Source organism: Hippichthys cyanospilos, chromosome 3 (genome assembly GCF_059441005.1).
Source record: "Hippichthys cyanospilos isolate Australia breed blue-spotted pipefish chromosome 3, RoL_Hcya_1.0, whole genome shotgun sequence".
In the NCBI taxonomy this organism is placed as follows: domain Eukaryota; kingdom Metazoa; phylum Chordata; class Actinopteri; order Syngnathiformes; family Syngnathidae; genus Hippichthys; species Hippichthys cyanospilos.
This window is the reverse complement of record NC_142371.1, coordinates 5,218,047-5,238,539: the sequence shown is the minus strand read 5'-3', so window position 1 is coordinate 5,238,539 and position 20,493 is coordinate 5,218,047. Positions and strand designations below refer to the sequence as shown.

The window sequence follows — 20,493 nt, the reverse complement described above, 5'->3', positions numbered from 1 at the left end:
AGCCTATATATTTACTATATTGACAGAATACTGCAGAGTTAAATAGCTGATCCAACTCAAAATCCCTTCTTCAATAGTTTCTTCTTCTGTCTCCCTTTGTTTAAATGGTTGATATTGGGATGAGACAAGATCTCACAAGACAAATCTTGTGAGACGAGATCTCGCGAGATTGAACATCACGTGATTTCTCACTCCGGCATGCCACGAGATTCATTTACTTTTCACTTTTTTGGAGGGTACGGTTTATTGAGGCAGAGCTGAAATGGAGGGCAACTTGGCTGATGGATAGGCTTGAGTGCTCCACTCTCATACCGTAGGCAGCGGTATGTCCTGTACCTAACAGTTGTTTGCTATCTGCCATTAATAAAAAAGGAGAATGCACTCAAGGGAGTACATGGAGAAATCCACGATGGTCCAATTACTTTTAAACAACAACAAAAAAAAAACCAACACACCGGTATATAAGCCGCAGCAGCAAAAATTGAGCGAAAAAAAAAAACATTCTGCCATGGATAAGTCGCTGTGGACTATAAGCCACAGGTATATGGTGGTAATGTGTTCTTAGGTGAGAACAGCGTTAAAATAAATGTGGTTCTTGCAAAATCAAAGTGTCAGCTTTCTTCATGGTCTGTGTAAATAAACTGGCCTTGTTGTACCAGATGGTGGTATGGTGTTGGTGGGAATAAGTGTTAATGTTGCTAGGAGTTGAAGTTAACGTCACTGCTCCAATTACATGATTTCTTTTACCTGTGTAGGGCCTGTTAATGCATCATTTTGATTTATTTTATCTTGACTTACTGAAGAAAAGTGATTAGAAAGGTCACTCAACAAAAATGATAGGTGGCTCAAGAAAAAGCTCTGCACATATATACTGCAAATATGAATTAAGTATATGTTTTTGTTTGTTAAAGTATTTCCTCTATAAGCCCCCTGCTAAGAGTTGTATATATGTGTGTTCTAATGCAAAATAAAGGCCTGCTAAGAGATGAACTTAGACAGGTGCAGGGACCCACCCAAACACACATGGTGAGAGACAACAAAGCAGGGGGGTAATGATGATGTTTCTCAAAATAGAATGTGGTCTTGTTGAGGGCACGCGTGTAGAGCATGTGTCGGATCGTCCAACTACTTTCTTTTCTATTTTTCTAACGATGAATTCTTCAGCCGCTCTGGGGATGTTTCTGATTTGATTTAGTCGGTAAGAGCTGATGTAGTAGGGAAAAGTCTTTTTGCACATTTTTCTGATAAGATTTGAAAATGTTCTCATTTCTGATGCTAATCTGTTAAAGCCAATGCTTACATCTAAAGGTACTCATTAAAGCAGTCGCAACTTTCTTTTCAAATTTATGAGAAGTGTTTTTATTGCTCTCTTTTATGTGAACACTTAAGTGAATGGTTATATTCTAGTTTTTGTCTAAGAGGTGTTCCCAAATAAAAAGAAGTCTGAAAGATTGTGTCCCTGTAATTAAAGGTGTAAAGTGATGAAGATGTATCGCTTTTTCTGGTGTTAGTGTTTCTTGAGGGGTCCATGTAGTATTAAATACTTGACTAGTACTGTTGATTGTGTGTTGAGTGTCAAAATAACAGATTAATTGTGGTCTGTTAATTACAATCATAATTAAAGCATTATGTTTTTTAATTGTGTTAATCTCTTAATTAATTTCTTACTTTCTGTCATTTCTAACAGCTTTCTGTACATTTATTAGATCCGTTTTTATGCATTTGAGCTGCTTGTGCTTTAGTTGGAAAACAAAGGTCAATCACACACATTGGTTATCATTGGGTTTAAAATAACCCGATAGGATCCTGTTTTGGGTTGAGCAGCAGAAGGAAGGCTGGAAAATGAAAAATTTTAAAAACCTCCCCATGGTGTCTTTGGTGAAGATAGAGTAATATGAATTCTTTGTAAAAGGGAGCTTACATCACTACAAAAGCAGCTCAAGTTCAGCCTACCTTACAAGTGCAAAACACTCACCTTTGACTGCAACAACAGCTAACAATAGCAACAGAGACGCTAATCTAGCAAGCCATAGCAAAGCTCTTTGCCAAACAAAACTTGAAATCACACAGTAGCAAGTCAGAGATAGACAAGATGGACCATATTTTATTTTAATATTATTTACTTACTATTTGACAGTTGACAAAGAAAATAGAATAATACCTCTTGATGGTTGAAACTAAATGTTGCAGCCAGCACTCTGGGACTAAATAAGCCTAAACCCTAAATAAGCAGATGGTAAATGGTTATACGGTAATTGCATCTGTTAAAGAAAGAGAACAGAAACCACTTTTTTGTTGTTAGATCTGCCACAATAACACAATTTGTCTGAATTAAAAAAAAAAATATATATATATATATATATATATATATATATAAATAGAGAGAGAGAGAGAGAGATCTTTAGGTGAGATTAAAAAGATTAATTTGATCAGTTAATTACAGATGTTAAATAATCTCATTTGAACGTCTGGACAGCACTGGTAAAGTGTTTTTTTTTTTTGTTTGTTTTTGTGTTTTGCTTTTTTTTTTAAATCAGCTACCTGGAGCTGCAGTTAGCATGCAATAAAGAATCTTCTCATGTTGCTATGTTGTTTTCTCCCTTTTTGCAGTACCATATTAGAAGAAGAAAAGGCCCAGCAGAAGGAGAGGAACAGAATGGAGATGAGGAGGCAGGTCACTGTATCTTGGGATTCGGGAGGTTCTGATGAAGCGCCACCCAAGGTAGATGACTTCTTGCTTCTCTTTAATTGAGTCGAACAGATAAATTTTACATAACTGATTGATGACACCCACAGCAACAGTGTGTATATTTTGAATCCAAATGTAATGCTTCTCTATGACATGGTTGACTTCTCTGGAGTTAATTATGCTGCTTACCATAATGCTGCTCCTTCACCCAATTCACAACTCAAACACAACTGATGAGATTCCAATCAAACCACTCTCTTTACACCACAGTTTCCTGAATAAGAACTGGAACTGGAAAATGTGACATTACCACTTGCATATCATGAGTCAGAAACCCTAACCCCGCCTTCCTCTCAACTTGTTGCCCCAGCTGCTGGCTACTTTATTCCTGCTTACAGCCATATTTTCCCTGCTGTTAACATCTGTTAAGGGACATCCTCCTCATAGTTTTAAATTCAAAGCCATGCAGTATGTCATGAAAATATTGGTGTGTTCATTTCATTGACATGTTTGTTTGTAAGGCTTCTCTAATGCATACTGGTGCCCGTTCAGTTCTTTAAGTTAACATTTCCAAGGGTCAGAGTCCAATTTTGAAATTTATTTTGGTTACAGCTTTGCTGTGCATTCCTCTCACAATTTGATTATCTACACGTTTGTGGCTCCTCTAGCTTTTTTTGTTTTTATTGTGTTTGCAGCCCAGTGTTCATCCTTCACTGCAGTCCACCGTTGGTCTGGATTGTCTGTCAACTTCCTCTCCTCACCTTTGCAACCAAAACCAGCACTTTCCCTCCCAGCTTCCCCCCTGCCTTGGAAACCCTCCTCATTTATCTACCTGTTACGCTTCTCCCATACCTCCTCCCATTTCATCATTCATTTTTTCCCATTATTGTTCCGCTTTTCCCTATGAATCGCCTTTCTTTCGCCCAAAAAACCATCACAGTTGCTGTTACTCCCAGCGCCACATAAACCCAGAGTTCGGCTTCCACCTGCAGTCTCATGCTGACTTTTGTCCTCAAAATTCAGAGAGCCTGCCCAATGACAGCTGCACCCACACGACAAATGCCCATTCTGATGACCACCTGCTCTGTTCATTCCAGTCAAAAGCAAACAGCTCCCATTCCCTTGTAAGACACTTAACACATCTCGCTACTTATCACTGTCCTAATTCTCAGTGTTTCATCCTGTCAGATGCTTTGGCCTTGAACCTTCACAACGCCAGTTTTAAGACATATTCTGAACATGAAAGCACTCCGTTTCCCAGATGCCCAGCTGATTTGACGATCTACCCCCAACCTGTCTCTAACCTCCAGCCCCAGTGTGTGAAGCCCCTACAACCTCTGCTCACTTTTCCACTCTGATAAACTAACCCCAGTGCTCTCTGTTCTTACTCTGTTCGCCAATACTCCCCATCCACCCAAACGAAAGCCAGCCTCTCTTCCAACTGCCTGTACATCCTTTAGTACCCCCTGTATGCTACCTCCTCGCAGAACAATAAAAGCAGGTTATGCAGTTTTGCAGTAACATATATTTAACAACCACTACTTACTTGCTTCTGGAAGTGCATTCTAAAATGTTGCAACATTCTCTTCAAACCAATCACACTCTTTGTTCACAAGCCTAGAAAATTACAACACAGTATTTACTATACTTTTTTATTTTTAGTTCCCTTTCCATAGTTGTTATTTAATGGCCTTTAAACACAGTGATCTAGCGTCATCTGCAGACGTAGCAAATTTCAAAGTATTAAATGCTGTACAAATACCATGAAAATAAAGTATGAATATTATCTATTACCTTCCCTTGCCAGTTCGTGTAAAGCACGGCACAACGTTTGGTATCGATCTGATATTCTCGGTTAAGCATGACGACTATTAAGGAATGAATCAGCTTTAAAGCAAAACTATTACAAATTTGTTTTTAGTTGAAAGTTTATTTCATTAATTGGACAATGTGACAATGCCCCAATGTAGCGGGCCAAACAAGAATATTTCAACACTTGGATGAAAATGTCCTCCCTGTACTACTAACCCTATCTGCCCCTTCGAACCTCAATTAATCATGTCAGTGAAGTGACTTTGAAAGGTTTGGAGCCAAGAACAGCATCACTGTGAAGTCAGCATGATTGTGCTCGGCCTGCCAGCGTGCTGCTGATTGACCTTGGTGGTGTTTCATGTCATGGCAGTTGTTTGTTTTTGTCTGCGTCAGGCTTTGTGTTGATGTGTCCTCAGATTATCACTCCCTATGTATAGCTTGCTCAGAATCTCTGTCCAAATCTTTACTCCACTAACCTTACTAACCTGTAACCATGTTAAAGATGTGACAGTTAAAATATGGAACCAAATGTTGACTCAGGTGTGGGCAGTTGTGAATTTGCCCACAACAGATAGAGAAGTCCACGAAATGTATTAAGTAATATCAGGATAAGCATCTGTGCTTAAGTGTGTTTTCAACTAAATCTGTGAACTACGGATATAACATTATACATTGCAGAGGTTTAATTTAAAGTTGCTGATGTGGAGAAGTAAAAGAGCGTCTAAGAATACAAATCGTATTAACTTTGGCTGAAAGCACATCACATTCAAACATTTTTACAGCCGCACACTCCAGACTGGTTCTAAGTCTTTGTGACATGCGTTTGTGGCAGCACTGTTTCTGTATGTCAGGCCAGCACTTTCAACTTTATGATGATGAATGTGTCTGCGTGCTGGCAATGAATTGTGCCTCAAATCTTCTGCTCTGCAACTCAACACTTTGTTTTTTCTTTGTAAAGATATGCTGGTGAAGGGGAAAGAATTGGGAGATTTTGTCTCTCAAAAAGATGTTTTTGTTTGTTTGTTTTTTTAAAAACAAAAAAAGCAGAAGGTTTATATATACATTGTCCAGTGAGGTCTGCCTTTAAATAATATCTGTGCAAAATATATTATGTTAATTCTTGGTCCATAATATACATTTTTTTTTTTTTTTTTTTACATTATATATTCAGCTATATAGATACAACAAAACACTTGTACAGTATTAATTGTGTCTGCATGTTGTTTAGGGCAAGCCAATTACATCGGCTGATTATGGCCAAAAATAATCAGCCTAATGACCAATATTCCGTGCATGTTTTTGGACTATGGGAGGAAACCAGAGAGAACCCATGTGGGCTCAAGGAGAATATACAAACTTCATATAGGAGGGCCGGAGCAAGCTGGAATTGAACTCGGGACTCTCAACTGTGAGGCAAACGTGCTAATCACTCTTCTACCGAGCTGACCTGTCAAATAACTAATACACTATGTACTACTACTTTTTTTAAACAGTAACCCTGCTTTTCGCAGGGACAAGTTTTCTAGCTAGTGAAAATCTGTGTATAATTCATTCTTATTGAAAAACCTTGGCAGGAAATTGCTATTTTATTAAATTTAATTCTATTTAACTGGCCTATTAATGGCCTAAAAAATACATATTAGTCAGGCCCTAATCCTAATATTGTTTGTACTAGTTTCAAACCCCTACTATCATCCACCAGTAGATGGTGTTCTTAGCAAATGTGTTTTAGTGGGGTACAAGGACTGAACCTAGTTGGAATGTTGGTTTTTCAGCCATAACACCATATGTTACCATCTTCCTTAACTCTCAGAGAAACTCTAAATTGCGCCTAATTATTAGCCCTATTGTTGTGCTGGTTGGTACAACTAACAGGTCGCTGTTGTTTCAGCATCTAGTTGTTCTCTGCTTTATTTGGCAACTAATAGCCTGATGAATTGGGAGTTTTGTGTTTTTTGTGTGAACGATGCAGTGTATATCATGCTTTGTAACCTACCATACCCTCTGTATCCCTTCCTCTCATCATAGCCTAGTAGACCAGGTTACCCCAGCCCTCGCTCCAGTGAAGGCTATTACCCCAGTGCCCAGCACCCTGGACACTACCAGGTATGTAGACAGCTTCATCTTCAAGTAAACTATGCAGAGAATGTCCTGCATTCATTATATCCCACAACAGTGAGTGTTTTGGCTGTATTCATTACTTATCTCTGTCTCCTCTGCTTTTCAGATGACAGGTTACCCTGGCCCCCACACCCTCCCTTCAGTGCCCAGTGCCCTTTATCCCCCGCAGGCCACAATGCTGGAGACGCATCACGCGCACACGCACCCGCGCCACCATGTCCATGCACACTCACATGTACAGCACCTCCCTCAGCCACATGGACAAGACATGGCACATTGGGGTTCAGCAATGGAAGTAAGACACCTATAGAATTTTCAACTTTTGTCTTTTATGTTAGACACAGCAAATTACTGTTGCGGTTTTGGAGGGCAGGGGTGGGGCAGAAACAGGACAGGTGCGAGGCAATGAACGCACGCGAGCGTAGAAACAAATGCTGAAACTAATGTTGCAACAATAAAATGATTTGAAGGTTCAATGCTTTAATTTTTTGACAAAGCTGAATTTGAATTTGTCGAAAAGCTAAAAAAGTAATCTGGGCGTCCTCTCTTTGCTGGTCATCATTGGCGCAAACATCACACAACGTTACTCTTCCTTGGGTAGTCACCGTCAGACCCGTCCAATTTGTTTGAAATGGAGATCTCCAGAAATGCTTTGCCAAAGCCTTCTTTACCCAAGTGACTTGGTGAGATCAGAGCATGGATCGTTTACTAATTTCACATGTTTTTCAAACACAGATATGTGGAGAAAATTGTCTGGTTTAGAGTTGTGCGGGTTTAAGTCGACACCCCGAATATGGGGGTTGAAAATGAGGGGAAAAAAACTCAACTTTTACACAGAGAAATACAGTAATAGTTTTCTCCTCATCCTTAATAAAGCTAGGCATGTGCGTCCCATGCCTTCCTAGTCGGAGGATCTTTGTCTATTGAAGCTGCCTAAATAGGCTGCGTATCATTCTTTTGAAGGAGTCTATGTTCTGGTACTCATGTAGTAACCCATGAAAAAAAAAAAAATAGGTGTACACCTGGTTATAAATTTATTGGCTCAGTCATACACTTGAAGTTCCTTGTTAGAGAAAAAGTGCAAGAGAAAGTGAAACTTGGAAAAGTTCAACATGTCTTCAAAAGATTCAAAAGGGTCAAGGGCAAGCTCACCTGTTTGAAGTTACAGTACAGTATTGCTTTTGTTTATCATACCATTCCATACAAAGGCTGAATATGCTTAGCTTTTTGTGAGTATTGTGTGAGGCATACACATTCATTTTTTTCATTGTCTGTCTATTGTGTTGCTACTGCGTCTCATCCATTTGCTATTGATTTTTGTATATATATTTGTGCATGTTGTCTTCATCCCCATGTCCCCATGTTGTATGCTTGCTGTTGTGCATGGTTGTTTTTTTTGCATGCTTGTGGTGTCTTTGTGTGTGTGTGTGTGTGTGTGTGTGTGTGTGTGTGTGTGTTTGTGTGTAGGACAGGGAAATAGACACGCAGCAGTGTGTAGGCCAGCAGTGCCTGTTAATGGAGGAACAGCTGATGATACAGCAGCAGCAGATGGAGGAGGATCAGAGGTGGCTGGAGCAGGAGGAAAGGCTGCTGGTAACACACAGCACACACAGAGGACAAGAAGAGAACTTTACAGGCCATGTATGATCAGGTTCTTTAAACATTTTTTTTCACCTACTCCTTCAAGTGCGAGTATTGGTATAATAACCAAATCTTACAAAGAGGTTGATAACATGTTTGGACTTCGACTAGAGTGTGAACTTGTGTTATTGGTACCTGCATGGTCTTGCTTGCATCTGTTTTTTTTTTTTTTCCCTAATAGTTATTGCCATTTTTATTTGAGCTCCACCTGTGTAACACTTGGTGTTACATTCTCTCTCTCTCTCGCTCTCTCTCTCTCTCTCTCTGTGTGTGTGTGTGTGTGTGTGTATAATATTTTTTTTCTTACGCATACATTAATAAGTGGGCACCCGGGGAAAGAAGAAAATGCTTCGAAGCCCCCCCCCCCTTTTTTTTTTAAACCCAGGTACTGAAATTACTCCAGGACACGTTGCAGCAATGAACTGTTCCTGGAAGAATATTAAATCCAGTTTGCTGATATCTGTAAAAAAAAAAAAAAAAAAATCTCACATACACCCCAAAGTGATATAATGTACCCCCGTTTGAGAACTGCTTTAAGGCATATTAGTTGTAGTGAAGGAAATTTTCATCTCCTTAAGTCCTTAACAAACCTGTTACCGAACTGCAGTCAACAGCTTTTAGTCTGCTGACAGTAGCTCCTCTGTTTCTAACAGCTCAAGTCTGCTCTCAATTTGAGACATTAAATTCCTGTTGCTGTCATAGCAAATTACTTGAACACGGAAAACAATTGTTCACCTCGAGCTATTTTAATTTTAGACTCTTACGGTTAGCTCTATGACAGTGGAAAATTATAGTCTTGCGTCTTTTTCTTTCCCAGATTACCTAAATCCAGGTACTTCTATTGTGCCCTCTTCTGTACCTGTTGTCACACTGTATGCAGAAATGATAATGAGGTTGCCTCTGCAAATCAAAAAGTGTAGTTATACAAAGTTAACAATTAAGCAAGGAAAAATTCCAATAAAATGGCGCATTTTTACAAGCATGTGCCCGCGTGCGCATGTTTTTGTGTGTGTTTGCAGGCAGGTGGGGCCTGTGTGAATTCCAAGCTAATGATAGTCTTTGAGAATCTGACAGTCCAGTCAACACACACGCAACCACTAAGTGACGACACACAAGTTCACAAAAAAAGTGTGTAGTTTGCAAACTGGTTTTATAATGCACTACCTTCAGGGAGGGGTAAGAAAAAGGAGGAGGAGAAAGATGGGCTTGGAGGGAGAAAGTGGTCGACGTGACCGCTCATTGGCAGAGTGCTCCATCCCTCCTTTCCTTTCCAATGCTTTCCCCTTCTCTGGGCTTTACAGCCATATAAAAGTGGGCTGGAGGTTTGGATGTATTCTCCACTACATTAACCTGCCGGCACACACGAGGATACAGACATCACCTGAGACAACATATATGAATTCCATTGCTATGCTGGTCTTCAAGTCCTGCCTTGGACAGCTGGTAGGCGGGAGGATATGGATTCTTTGTGTACATGTAGCGTTGGTGTTCCTTGTTCGATTTGGATTGGCATTGAAAAGTTGTGGTAAAGTTACTTATTGTTGTTTGTGTGTGTGGAAGTTGTTAGACTGGCATGCAGCGCTCACTGTGCGAGCTCTGTTTTATTGGAAGTCTAGTGTGAGTAGCATTATATTAAAAAGTTTGTTGTTCCAAATGCATTTTTTTGGTTTACATTGTGTTAACTACAGGTGAAACTTAGCGCTATCGATTATCTTGAGCACGTCGCGACTGAGGACTAATTATGTAATTACTAGCATGTTTCTTTCCTGATCACCACAGTGTTTATTGAATGCTCACATCGTGATGCCAAGTTTTTTGGGGGGAGGTAATTGTTGTCATTTTGTTGTGCTTAGAAACCAGAAACCAGAAGTTCACGAGGGAGTCTGGACCGAGATGATGGACTCCAGCCACCAGTAAGTCGCTTCCTTATTTTCGGCCTTGATCATGAATGAATGAACAAATGCCATTCATGTTCATTCATCGTCAAGATTTTCAGACAATAATGCATATTGATTTTAAATCAGCTTCAAGGTAAACCTTACATTCATAGCTTGTGCAAAAAAATGCCATTTATGGCTTGTGTAAATGCCTTAATTAACTCATTCAGTCCCAAGGACATTTTACGTTTTTAGGAGGCCAGACATTCAATTCCAGGTACTTCTTTGCATGTATAGATTTTTTTAAGCAATTTTTTGGCTAACGGAGCGTCTAAAATAGTACAGGATAATACTGAATGATTTAATTGCGTAATGCCACGAAACATTAAAGCAATTGATTATTTTAGGTAATTAAGTGCTAAGATAATTGATCACTTTATGTAATCATGTAATAGTTATAGAGTAGTAATAGATTCGTTTGAATGATTAAGTACTAAAATAGTTGATTACTTTAGGGATTAGATATGAGAGTAATTGATTACTTTAGGGTAATTGATTACTAGGGTAGTCTATTGCTCCAGGTTTTAGGTAGTAGTGTGATTGATTACTTCAGGTAAGATACTTTTCACAGTAAGTAATCACCCAATTTAGTACCAGACATTATTACATCCTTCTTTTTATCCAAACATTTAACATTTTGAAAAAAAAAATACAAAGAGCTGGGATTGACTGTCTGAACAGTGAAAGAAAAATATGTCTTTGATATTGTAATAAGTAGTTAATAGCAACTGTAAATACATCTTGTAACCCACTCATCCAGGATTCTGTGCTGTTTTTCTGTTCTTGTGCAAAAACCCGATTTCGTGATTTAGCTACTTTTAAAAATGTTGATTTTTTATAATGATGTATTGATTGTATAAATTTGATTTGTTGCACAGCCCTAGTTAAGGTTGATAAAAAAAAAAATCTGCCCTCTCGTGGAAAATATTTTAATTAGCGTGCATGACATTGTATGTTGCTCACATAGATCAACTGTAGTAAATGCGTTATCCTGTTATTATTGGCCCAATTAAATGTAATTGGATACTTTCCCATTGCACGCTTGATGATGTCTGCCACGGGAAGGTGGTTGGGAATGATAAAAGAAACAAAGGTGATGTCTGAGATGAATGAGTCACGTTCTGATTGGTCTCACAGCAATTTGGCAGCAACATGTGTTTATTTGGATAATAGCAAAGGGTTGTGATCCTGGAACAGGAAGTGTCCCATTTGTGCTGGGGTCAGTGGATTCCCACATCGCCGCTGGGTATTAATAGAAAACCATTTCATAAGCAGCAAACCATCATTGTCTTTGTGCTTCGCTCTTTGCCTCTGCGGGTTGCTGTGCTCTTTTTGTGTGGCGTTTACTGGGTTCTGCCCAAATTTGGCCACCTGTAATTACACCCAGAAACATGCAGTTAAACTATTCCGAGTGTGAAGAATGGCGTCACAGGAAAATCCCACATGGGTTGTTTTAAGCGATGCCATGTTCAAACCTGAAGTTAAAGTGCTCCCTTGGTGATGAGGTCACCTGTAGTCTGCACAAAGTTCAGGTGTGATGGAGGACGCACAGAGATTTTATTCACTAACATTCTTTTTGCACCCGAGGCCTGGTGTAAATTATTGTATCCCACTGGGGTACTCAAGATTTATAGTTGCTGGTCCCCCGCTTAGATTTTTACTCACAACGCTCAGTTTGATTTGATACATTCCTACTTGTACAGTACTTGAGAATTCTGTATACAGTATATAATTGAAAGTAGGACTAAAATCTTGAATGTCTTTCTACCATTAATTTAATGTTCTACGTTGCATAATGTCTGAAAAGTTGGATAGACGTGTGATACGTGTGATAGATGTGGAGACATCAAACGCATTTCCATAGGTACTTTGTTTTGAAAATGGTTTTGTTTTCTCGATAGTACTATCCATCCATCCATCCATTCATGTTCAAATTTGAGCTTTGTTTTCTAGATAGTGCATTAAAGAATTTCATGTCACCATCAATAACACATACCAGAAAGTGGATTTTTTTTTTCTGTGTACTGGCAGACATTGGCCTTGCAGTCTAATGTTGCCCTTGGCAACAGAGATATTTCTGTCTCTGTAATTCATCACACTGCCTGACCTCCTCCTCCCATAGAATGTGGTTTGTGGTGGGAAAAATCTCCCTCCTATATGTGGGGGTTTGTGTTACTGTAGTCAAATATTTTGGGGTGTCTGTGGTTGTCAACCCACAAGTCTCCCATTGCACAAAGACTTTTCTCAGCCACTGCTTCTACTTTCCTACATATAGAGAACCAATAATTGGCCACAATTTAAAATCTTCACTTGACTGGCATGATCACAAATCAAAATTACCTTTTTTTCTTGTAACCAACAATTCACCAAGGAATGCTTCGGGGTCCTTTTTTTTTTGTTATGTGTGTGGCCAACAGAGCATTATTATGTTCACGTGACATGGTGATAGACCACACACACACAAACATGCTGCTGCAAATTGCAAATAGAGACTGAGTGTTGTGTGATTTGAACATGAAGTTACATTTGCTACTTTTCTTAGATGCATAGTCTTGCCTGTAAATTTGTTTCATTTCCTCTCAAGCTTCTACTTAGGCATACATACTTGCTAACCCAAAGTATTGTTGGTGTGTTTGTTTTTGCAGACGGGAAACCAACACATATACCAGCCCGTTGGCAAAGCAGGTAATAGACAGGCCCGTAACCTTTAAATTATAGTCCCCCAACCACAGTTTTTTGCTTGCTTTCCATTTAAAATTCTCAAGTGTGCATTTAAGTGTATAGTGTTTTTGCTTGCTTTATACAGTTATGGATTTGTCCCCATCCACAGCAGACAGTATCTTTATCATATAGCCAACACTTTAGAGTGTTCACAAGTGGTTGATTGAGCAATGTATTTCAGAGTAGGACCCTCCTGCTTACAGTATATTTTTCTATATGCTATTGTGGAATTCTGTGAGTCCCAAGAGTAGACGCTCATAGAATTAACTTGCAAATAAGACGACTACACTCTAGAACTAAGGAGATGTTGTTTCCTGCAGAGCTTGTGGCCCCCCCGAAGAAACCACCACGACCTGGGGCCCAGAGCCAAGGGTGCAGTCTGGCCTCTGTGAACACTGCTGACAGCTACAATGAAGGAGTGAAGGTGCACTGGAAGGCTTAGAAATGTGCCAAATGTTTGACTTAAAAACACATAAATGCGCAATATATTGATCACTTCAATGCCATCCACATATCAAAACAACACAATTCCCTAATATATACAGTGCATGTTTTAATGCTTCCCAATAATATCTTGTCCTCCTCTTTTGGTTTGCCTCCTCCCACTGTCCCTCCTATTGCTCCTCCTGTACTCTGCCTTGCTGCTGGCCTCAGCCCTGGCGGGTAAGCAGCATGTGTGAGTGTGTGTCTGACTGTCTTTTTAATCACACGCATTTCGTGCAAACTCTTCTACTATCAATTTGTCATTTATTTCCCGCTCTCCCTTTTCTATGCACTCTTAGTACAAGGTTATGTACCCCCAAAGCCAACACATCTGTTTTCTCGCCATTATGAACTTTTACTAACCATATTAACTTGCTGCCGCGCTGAAAATGTCATCACACAGCTGTCAGTTTTCAAACAGTGGCTGGTGTAATAGGAGCAGATGGTGTTTGTTGTCCTATTTGACATCCAGTCCGGCATGTTCTGTGCCCACCTGTTGTCTTGCTGTACAAGCCGGTCCTTTAATTGTATGTCTCTTTTCATTCTGAAAATATTTCTCTGAATGGTAGTCATAATAATCTGAACCTTTTTCTCAATCGAGAACGGGAACGCACATAGGAGGGGACTTAAAATACATTCCGCAGTATGAGAAGGCAATGAGTCTATTTCAGATTCCAAGATTGTGCTGATGTGTAAGCCACTATAGAGAACCTTATAGTGCCTTATAGCCATCTAGCGGTTATTATAAAGAAATGCATACTGGTGTGGCTAAAGAAAATTGATGGAGTTAACATAGTCATGGAGCGGGGGTGGGCAAACATTTTGGCTCGAAGGCCACAAAGGCTGCTAAAATTGGACAAAAGGGCTGGAGCAGGAGCAAATGGATGGAGTATTTTGATAATCCACCTCATAAGAGGAAAAAATGTGGGATATCAGGAAATAGTGTGCTTTCATTTCAAGAGAAAATCAACAAAATTAACAACAGTGTTTTTCAAGTCCCATGTATTGAACCATTTATTGAAAAGACTCTTACAACAATTTAAGATTAAATGATCAAAATACAGCTTTTTATCGCTAACAGTTACTATTTTAAAGCAGTGATAGTTCTGCTTTCCTTCAGGATATTAAAATTGTTCCTTTTTTTCTGACTGCTTGTCAGTGTTAGTTGTTCTGTTTTGTCTGATGTCTGCATACCCTTTGTTTCATATATTTCTTTTTTCTAGTTTAGTCTCTGGAGTGTTGAATGCATGCATATAGTCTACTTAACATAGGTGTGGAACTCCAGTCCTCGAGGGGCCGGTATTCCCGATGTTTTCTGGTTTTCTCTGCCCAGAACACCTGATTCAAATCATTATTTTATTAGCAAGGACGATGAAAATGAACCTAAGCATTTGAATCAGGTGTGCTTGGGAAATACATGCAGAATACCGGCCCTCAAGGACCTGTGGTCTATCTACCAGGTGAGATGCACACAAAGCATTCTTTTTGTGTGTCTGATTTGTAACGTCTCCACATTTGTGTTGGTTCTTGTTGTATGATGTCACATCGAAAACTCGTCACCAAATGTGTACTTGACTTGGTTCAGCTACAGACCCAAGAGATCAGCCCCCCTCCCACCGCCAATCTGGACCGCTCAAACGACAAGGTGTACGAGAATGTGACAGGATTGGTTAAAGCTGTGATCGAGATGTCGAGCAAGATTCAGCCAGCTCCCCCCGAGGAGTATGTTCCAATGGTCAAGGTAAATGAGATAAACTAGGTTGTTTCTCATGAGTACCTCCGAGTCCGCCCTGGTGTCAATCAGATGCTCCAAAACTGCTGTATAGCTGTTAAATTACAATCATCTTTGTTTGCGGCATTTCAATAATGTTGCTTTATAAACCCAGAAAAGTTCTCCCAACCGCATTTTATTTTCCCCATTTCGCACCTGTCTTTTCAACTTTCTACTTAAATTGCCATTTTCCCTAGGTTTGATAAATCACATTGTGCGCGATAAATTAATCTATTTGAATGTACTTATCCGACAATGTGCCAAATGAACATCAGATTTTGCATGCTTATAAAATCAGCTTCTTATATTTTTTGTCCGCAATCAAGTTTGGGCCAATTTTTGCCCACTCACTTAGTGAATCTGGCTCAGTATGTCCTGTCAAAGATACCAGAAAATAACGCGTCAAGTTCTTTGACGTCATTTCAGTTACAAGCTTGTCAATCAGAGCTGTACGGCTCATAGAGAAACGATATTGTGGTTTCCTGTTTTCAGGATGTGGGCCTCGCTTTGAGGACATTATTGGCCACAGTAGACGAGACCCTACCGCAACTCCCAGCCAGCACGCACAGAGAGGTAATGGCACATGAACAAACACAATGGCGTATATATTCAGTATTTTATCATCATTATTATCAATGTGCATTTTGTGTGTGTGTGCAGATTGAGATGGCGCAAAAGCTTTTGAACTCTGACTTGGCAGAACTGATTGGAAAAATGAAGTTAGCACAGCAGTATGTGATGACAAGGTAGGTACTTAAACATCACACAACACAAGCGTCTGTAACCCTGGATGAGTTAAAGGAATATTAAGAAAAGAGAATTTTACATGAGTTTAAAAAAAAAAAAAAAAAAATTCTGAGAAAACAATTATGAATGAAGGGGGTTAATGGGTTGTATTGTTGTGTATACGTGTTAGTGTGATGTAACTAATGTGTCTTTTCTATGTATTGCATTCAGTCTTCAGCAAGATTATAAGAAGCAAATGCTAACCGCCGCTCATGCCCTCGCCGTGGACGCCAAAAACCTGCTGGATGTCATCGACCAATCCCGACTCAAGATGATGGCCCAGTCCCGCCCACACTAGCGCCACAAGTGCTGTTTACGGACTTGTGGATCCGTTTACTTCCTTATCAGTGAGCATTGTTGGAATTTTCCATCCACAAGCTGACTAACGGGGTGGGGTGGGGCCCTGATATCATCGTCACCTCGATGTAAGCGCCGAGCTGATTCCTTGTTTAACTCTGCACCACTGTGAGATCTTTTTTTAAAGAACCGAGCAAAAACAATTCCTGAATCAGGGATTTGTCATCTTTGTGGACCGAACTGGGAGAAAGAGAGGAATTGTTGGATGGTTTATAATAGAACAGCATGGATGAGCCCAGCGCTGTTGAGGTTGCATTCGCTTCCGTTTGTTGGAATTATCCAAGCCATCAGGACCTGATTCTCGTGAGCATCATCATATCACAAGGAAGAAACTCCAGCATGTCAGTAGTTTTTTTCCGATTATGTGACGCGGAAAACTTCACATCTCCTTGGCGATTTCATTCCTCCTTTTGCCATCCCTCCCACTCTCGCCGTTTTATTTATAACATCTTGAACAGGACAAAGGAAACTCTCGATACAAAGAAGAAAACCATTTTTTTTTCAACTTACTCTTTCTCTGTCGTCTTCCTCATGCAACTCCTGTCTGAGCAGCTTTGAAAGATTTGGATGAAGCCATCTCAGCTCTCATTCTTTATTGCCTGTTGTTTTGACTCACAATTTTCGTTTGAACATACATATTTGATCCCAGCAGCACTGAGGAGGACAAAGGAGGCGAGAGCCTCCTTTTGGTCACATTTTAAGTTCCCTATGCCAACATATCCGCTCACACATCAGAGTGATTTGCCAGTAATACAAATGAAGTTGAGCACTGCGACACATAGAAGATCCCTGGCTCGTCGTCTTGAGCCACTCAACTGGAACGTCACCTTGCAAACCCGCGAGAATGAACTGAGAACACAAAACTCCACACGCGTGGTGTGACAGTGTTATGGAGAAGAGCATATTTGCACAGCACCAAAATGAATCAAGAGTAGTTTGACCCAGGTTTGATTATCACATCTAGCCAGCCAATCAATACCTGGGTGGATATAGGGTTACAAATGTAAAATAAACTATTTTATCTCTGTCGTTGTGTAAATCTGCTCATGTTGGTATATTGTAAACCGTACTGGTGTGCATCACTGGTCAATTGTACAGAAGTCGTGCTAGTAAACACTGGTTTTTATTTTGTCTGACTCCTTGTTAAATAGCAGGAAAAAAAAAATCAATGAAATAAAAATCATTAAGTGGGAATGGAAAACAAGTTTTAAGGTTTACTCATTTCAGCCACTTGCAAAATACGTAGCATGGTGCCAAATTTATTTTACATTTGTTAACATGACATACAATTTAAACATACTGTTATCCCACATTTCAAATGAACTAAAACAATGAGGTATGTACAATATGATGCCGTCCCATGAAAATCATGTATTTACAAATCATGTGCATATGGTTTTATCCTGAATCAACAAAGTACTGTATATGTTTCATCTGGTTAATTAAAAACAGAACAAAGTTCTGCATACTTTTCATTGGACTGCAATAATAACAATACACCATATATTATCCAGCAACCCTAGTGCGGACGAGCTGTAAGGAAAAATGATAATTAGTGTAAATGTTTTGATCTTCATATGTGCTTACAATGGACAACTGATTTGGGGGTTCAGGGGAATGAAAATAATTAACCAGAATTTACCATTTTTCATCCATTGGACAAATCTTTTCTTCCTTTAAGCATTTGTTTGGATGAGTTTGCTGTACAACTTGAGAACCTTCTACTGCAATTATGACTTCATAATGCATTAGTGATAGACTAGGGCCCAATTCAAGAATACATCTATTAACCCACGTTTAACCCGTTTAACATTAAGTGTGACCTTCTGACCTCAGTCTGGCCGCAGTAGTGTGGCTGCAGACACCAGCAGCAGCATGGGGACGAGTCCTCGGGTGTGAGCGGATTCGCCTTTGCTAAAGTTGCACAAGTTGTGGCTGTTGCAACAGCTGACCGCGTTCCCGTTTCCATCGGAGTCCACAAAAGCGGTAGACGCCGCTCCGTTGCACGTGGCCCTGCTGGCACACTGCTTGACGATGGCCTTCATGAGACCTGCGCAACATGCAAATGGTGAATGAGCAAGATGTTGTCATGCTTTTATGAGTCCCGTGTGATCCATGGAATCGGTACCAAAAGTGTCCACCACTGTCATGCAAGTGTCCAGAGGTTGATGACATTCCTGTGTGCTTGCGTTGCACTCGTCATTAGTGAGAGAAGAGCTGCACACGTAGCAATCCAATAACAGCACTGCAAGTAGAAGACAAATCAAGGGTGGAACTGATGTAACGAAATAGTTGGAAAATATCCATCGCTATGTATGAATTTGCTCAAAACTAAATCGGACTACAATGACGAAAAATTTTGCATCATTGAAAAAGAATAATATGAGCCCACAAGCTTTATGCTATTCAAAATTTTAAGAGTGTGCGGCGGCACCACTCTGCCTTTATACACGTGTCTCTGTTGATAGAACGGATTTGCTGTCATGACAACAAAACTGACAAATCAAGTGTGTGCGCTTGTGAGAATGTGAGGCTGCTAGCCATGTCAGAAACTTAATGCAGCTCTGCTTATCTTCCACGTTTTCCGTATGAGTGTCCAGATTACGAATGAATCCCCAAACACACGCTCACAGACCTCACACATACAGTAAATATTTCTATACAAGCATTTTTTTAAATAAAAATTTCTATAACCTCTTTTTTAAAGTTGGAGCCTATATCAAAATGTGTTTTCCTGTCATTACAAGAGCCATGCAAATCATGTCGAAACTTATGATTATGCTCTGCTAAATTGTTTTCAAGCAAAGGACTTCAATTCATACAAATGACATCAACTTCCAATCAAGGCCTAACATTGTTAATATGGATCAGCAAGAAATGTGATATGCCTATGCAGGTAATACTTATTATTGGCATATGCCACAGGATTTTTAAGACAAATATGGCATTATATAAGGAAATCCCCTTCCCCCCCAAAAAAGTAAATAAAAACCTGCACATCTGGTATTCTTTAATGAATAACGTTTGGTTACATTTGCAACATTTATTTTGTAACAAACTAACAAATATTTACATTAATTAAATCTTGAAAGACACACAAAACAAAACAATCGTTTCGAAGACTGTTTGTAATGTGTTTGTTTGATCTTTTGACACATTCAATGCCAGGGATGTATTTTCATGTTTTTTTAAGTCCAGACATTCAATCCCTGATAAATAAATATCGATTTAATACTTACGTATCTGGAAATAAATGTCCTTAATATCTGGAAGTGAATGCACGGACTCTTAAAAAAAAAAAGCGAAAATACGTCCCTGGCATTGAATGAGTTAATATGATCAATTTTTTTCTAATCTTGGCAGAGCAAAGTTAGCAGAGCTCAGCTGCAAACAATGACTTGACGGAGTATTTTTTTTTTAATTAAAATGTCACTGATTCCTCATTAGAAATTATTCCATGAAGCTTGTATGTACTTTTGATGCTGTGAAAGCTGTTTATTAAGACCCGATTGCTTCAAATACAGCTAAAGTCAGTTCTTGATTACTATTGTGCTACATTAGATGCTCACTATGTTTTCTGATAATCTCTCATAATTGCATCTTGAACAGTGAACTTGTACCCCTTTATCGTGCTATAGCCTTCAAACAGCAATACTGGTAAGAAGCACCTCTGACTTCATTAAAAAATAAATAAATAAATAAAAGTCTGATAGCATTTGAACCTGCATGAAAACTCACCTGGGGAGATGAGAAGAGAGAGGAAGACGAGAACAAGCAGCATCCTGGCATTGACTCAACTCATGAGTCCGTCCAACTTGTCGTGTCCGCTGTGTGTGCATGTGTGTTGGGTTTCTGTTGGTACAAATCCACTTCAGCAGTTCCACCCATGTCATCTAGTGTCTTTCATCCGAAAGTATTTCATAAATGTTGTCGCGCTGCGCATGTGTGTGGCATTCCATGATGTTTGGTTTCACAGATACTTGTCACGTGCTATTCTGCTGTCAATCACATGGTCCAATGAAAGCCACTTCCTTTGAGAAACAAAGGCTTTTTAAAGCCAGCACAGTTTGACTTGTGCAGCATGTCTGCTTGACAAGTTGTTTGCTTTCTTTTCTCTCTGAAATGCCAACTCATTTCTTTGCATAATGACGCATTCTCAGTTGGGGAAATCATTC

General features: G+C 39.5%; 2 protein-coding genes across 14 annotated transcripts in view; one reads left to right on the top strand and one right to left on the bottom strand.

Moving 5' to 3' along the window:
- LOC148425583 (focal adhesion kinase 1-like) overlaps nt 1–17,512 on the top strand; it is a 47,039-nt gene extending 29,527 nt beyond the window's left edge. For 9 of the 13 annotated variants that reach the window (XM_088411370.1, XM_088411368.1, XM_088411367.1 and 6 more), the window contains 11 exons: nt 2,611–2,722; nt 6,530–6,607; nt 6,729–6,917; nt 8,090–8,263; nt 10,117–10,176; nt 12,846–12,885; nt 13,242–13,345; nt 14,990–15,145; nt 15,668–15,748; nt 15,836–15,921; nt 16,133–17,512. In XM_088411370.1, the coding sequence (XP_088267496.1) occupies nt 2,611–2,722; nt 6,530–6,607; nt 6,729–6,917; nt 8,090–8,263; nt 10,117–10,176; nt 12,846–12,885; nt 13,242–13,345; nt 14,990–15,145; nt 15,668–15,748; nt 15,836–15,921; nt 16,133–16,259 (1,207 nt within the window). In that variant the 3' untranslated portion in view covers nt 16,260–17,512. The remainder of the gene's footprint in view (nt 1–2,610; nt 2,723–6,529; nt 6,608–6,728; nt 6,918–8,089; nt 8,264–10,116; nt 10,177–12,845; nt 12,886–13,241; nt 13,346–14,989; nt 15,146–15,667; nt 15,749–15,835; nt 15,922–16,132) is intronic. The other 4 variants (XM_088411372.1, XM_088411373.1, XM_088411371.1 and 1 more) reach the window with 2 other exon arrangements.
- Nucleotides 7,807–20,269, bottom strand: LOC148425582 (uncharacterized). The gene is made up of 4 exons (XM_088411380.1): nt 20,057–20,269; nt 18,447–18,563; nt 18,150–18,368; nt 7,807–8,209 (listed from the first exon to the last, which is right to left on the bottom strand). The coding sequence occupies exons 1-3, from the start codon at nt 20,097–20,099 to the stop codon at nt 18,151–18,153; spliced, it is 378 nt and encodes a 125-aa protein (XP_088267506.1). The 5' UTR covers nt 20,100–20,269; the 3' UTR covers nt 7,807–8,209; nt 18,150.
- Nucleotides 20,270–20,493: the final 224 nt, after the last annotated feature.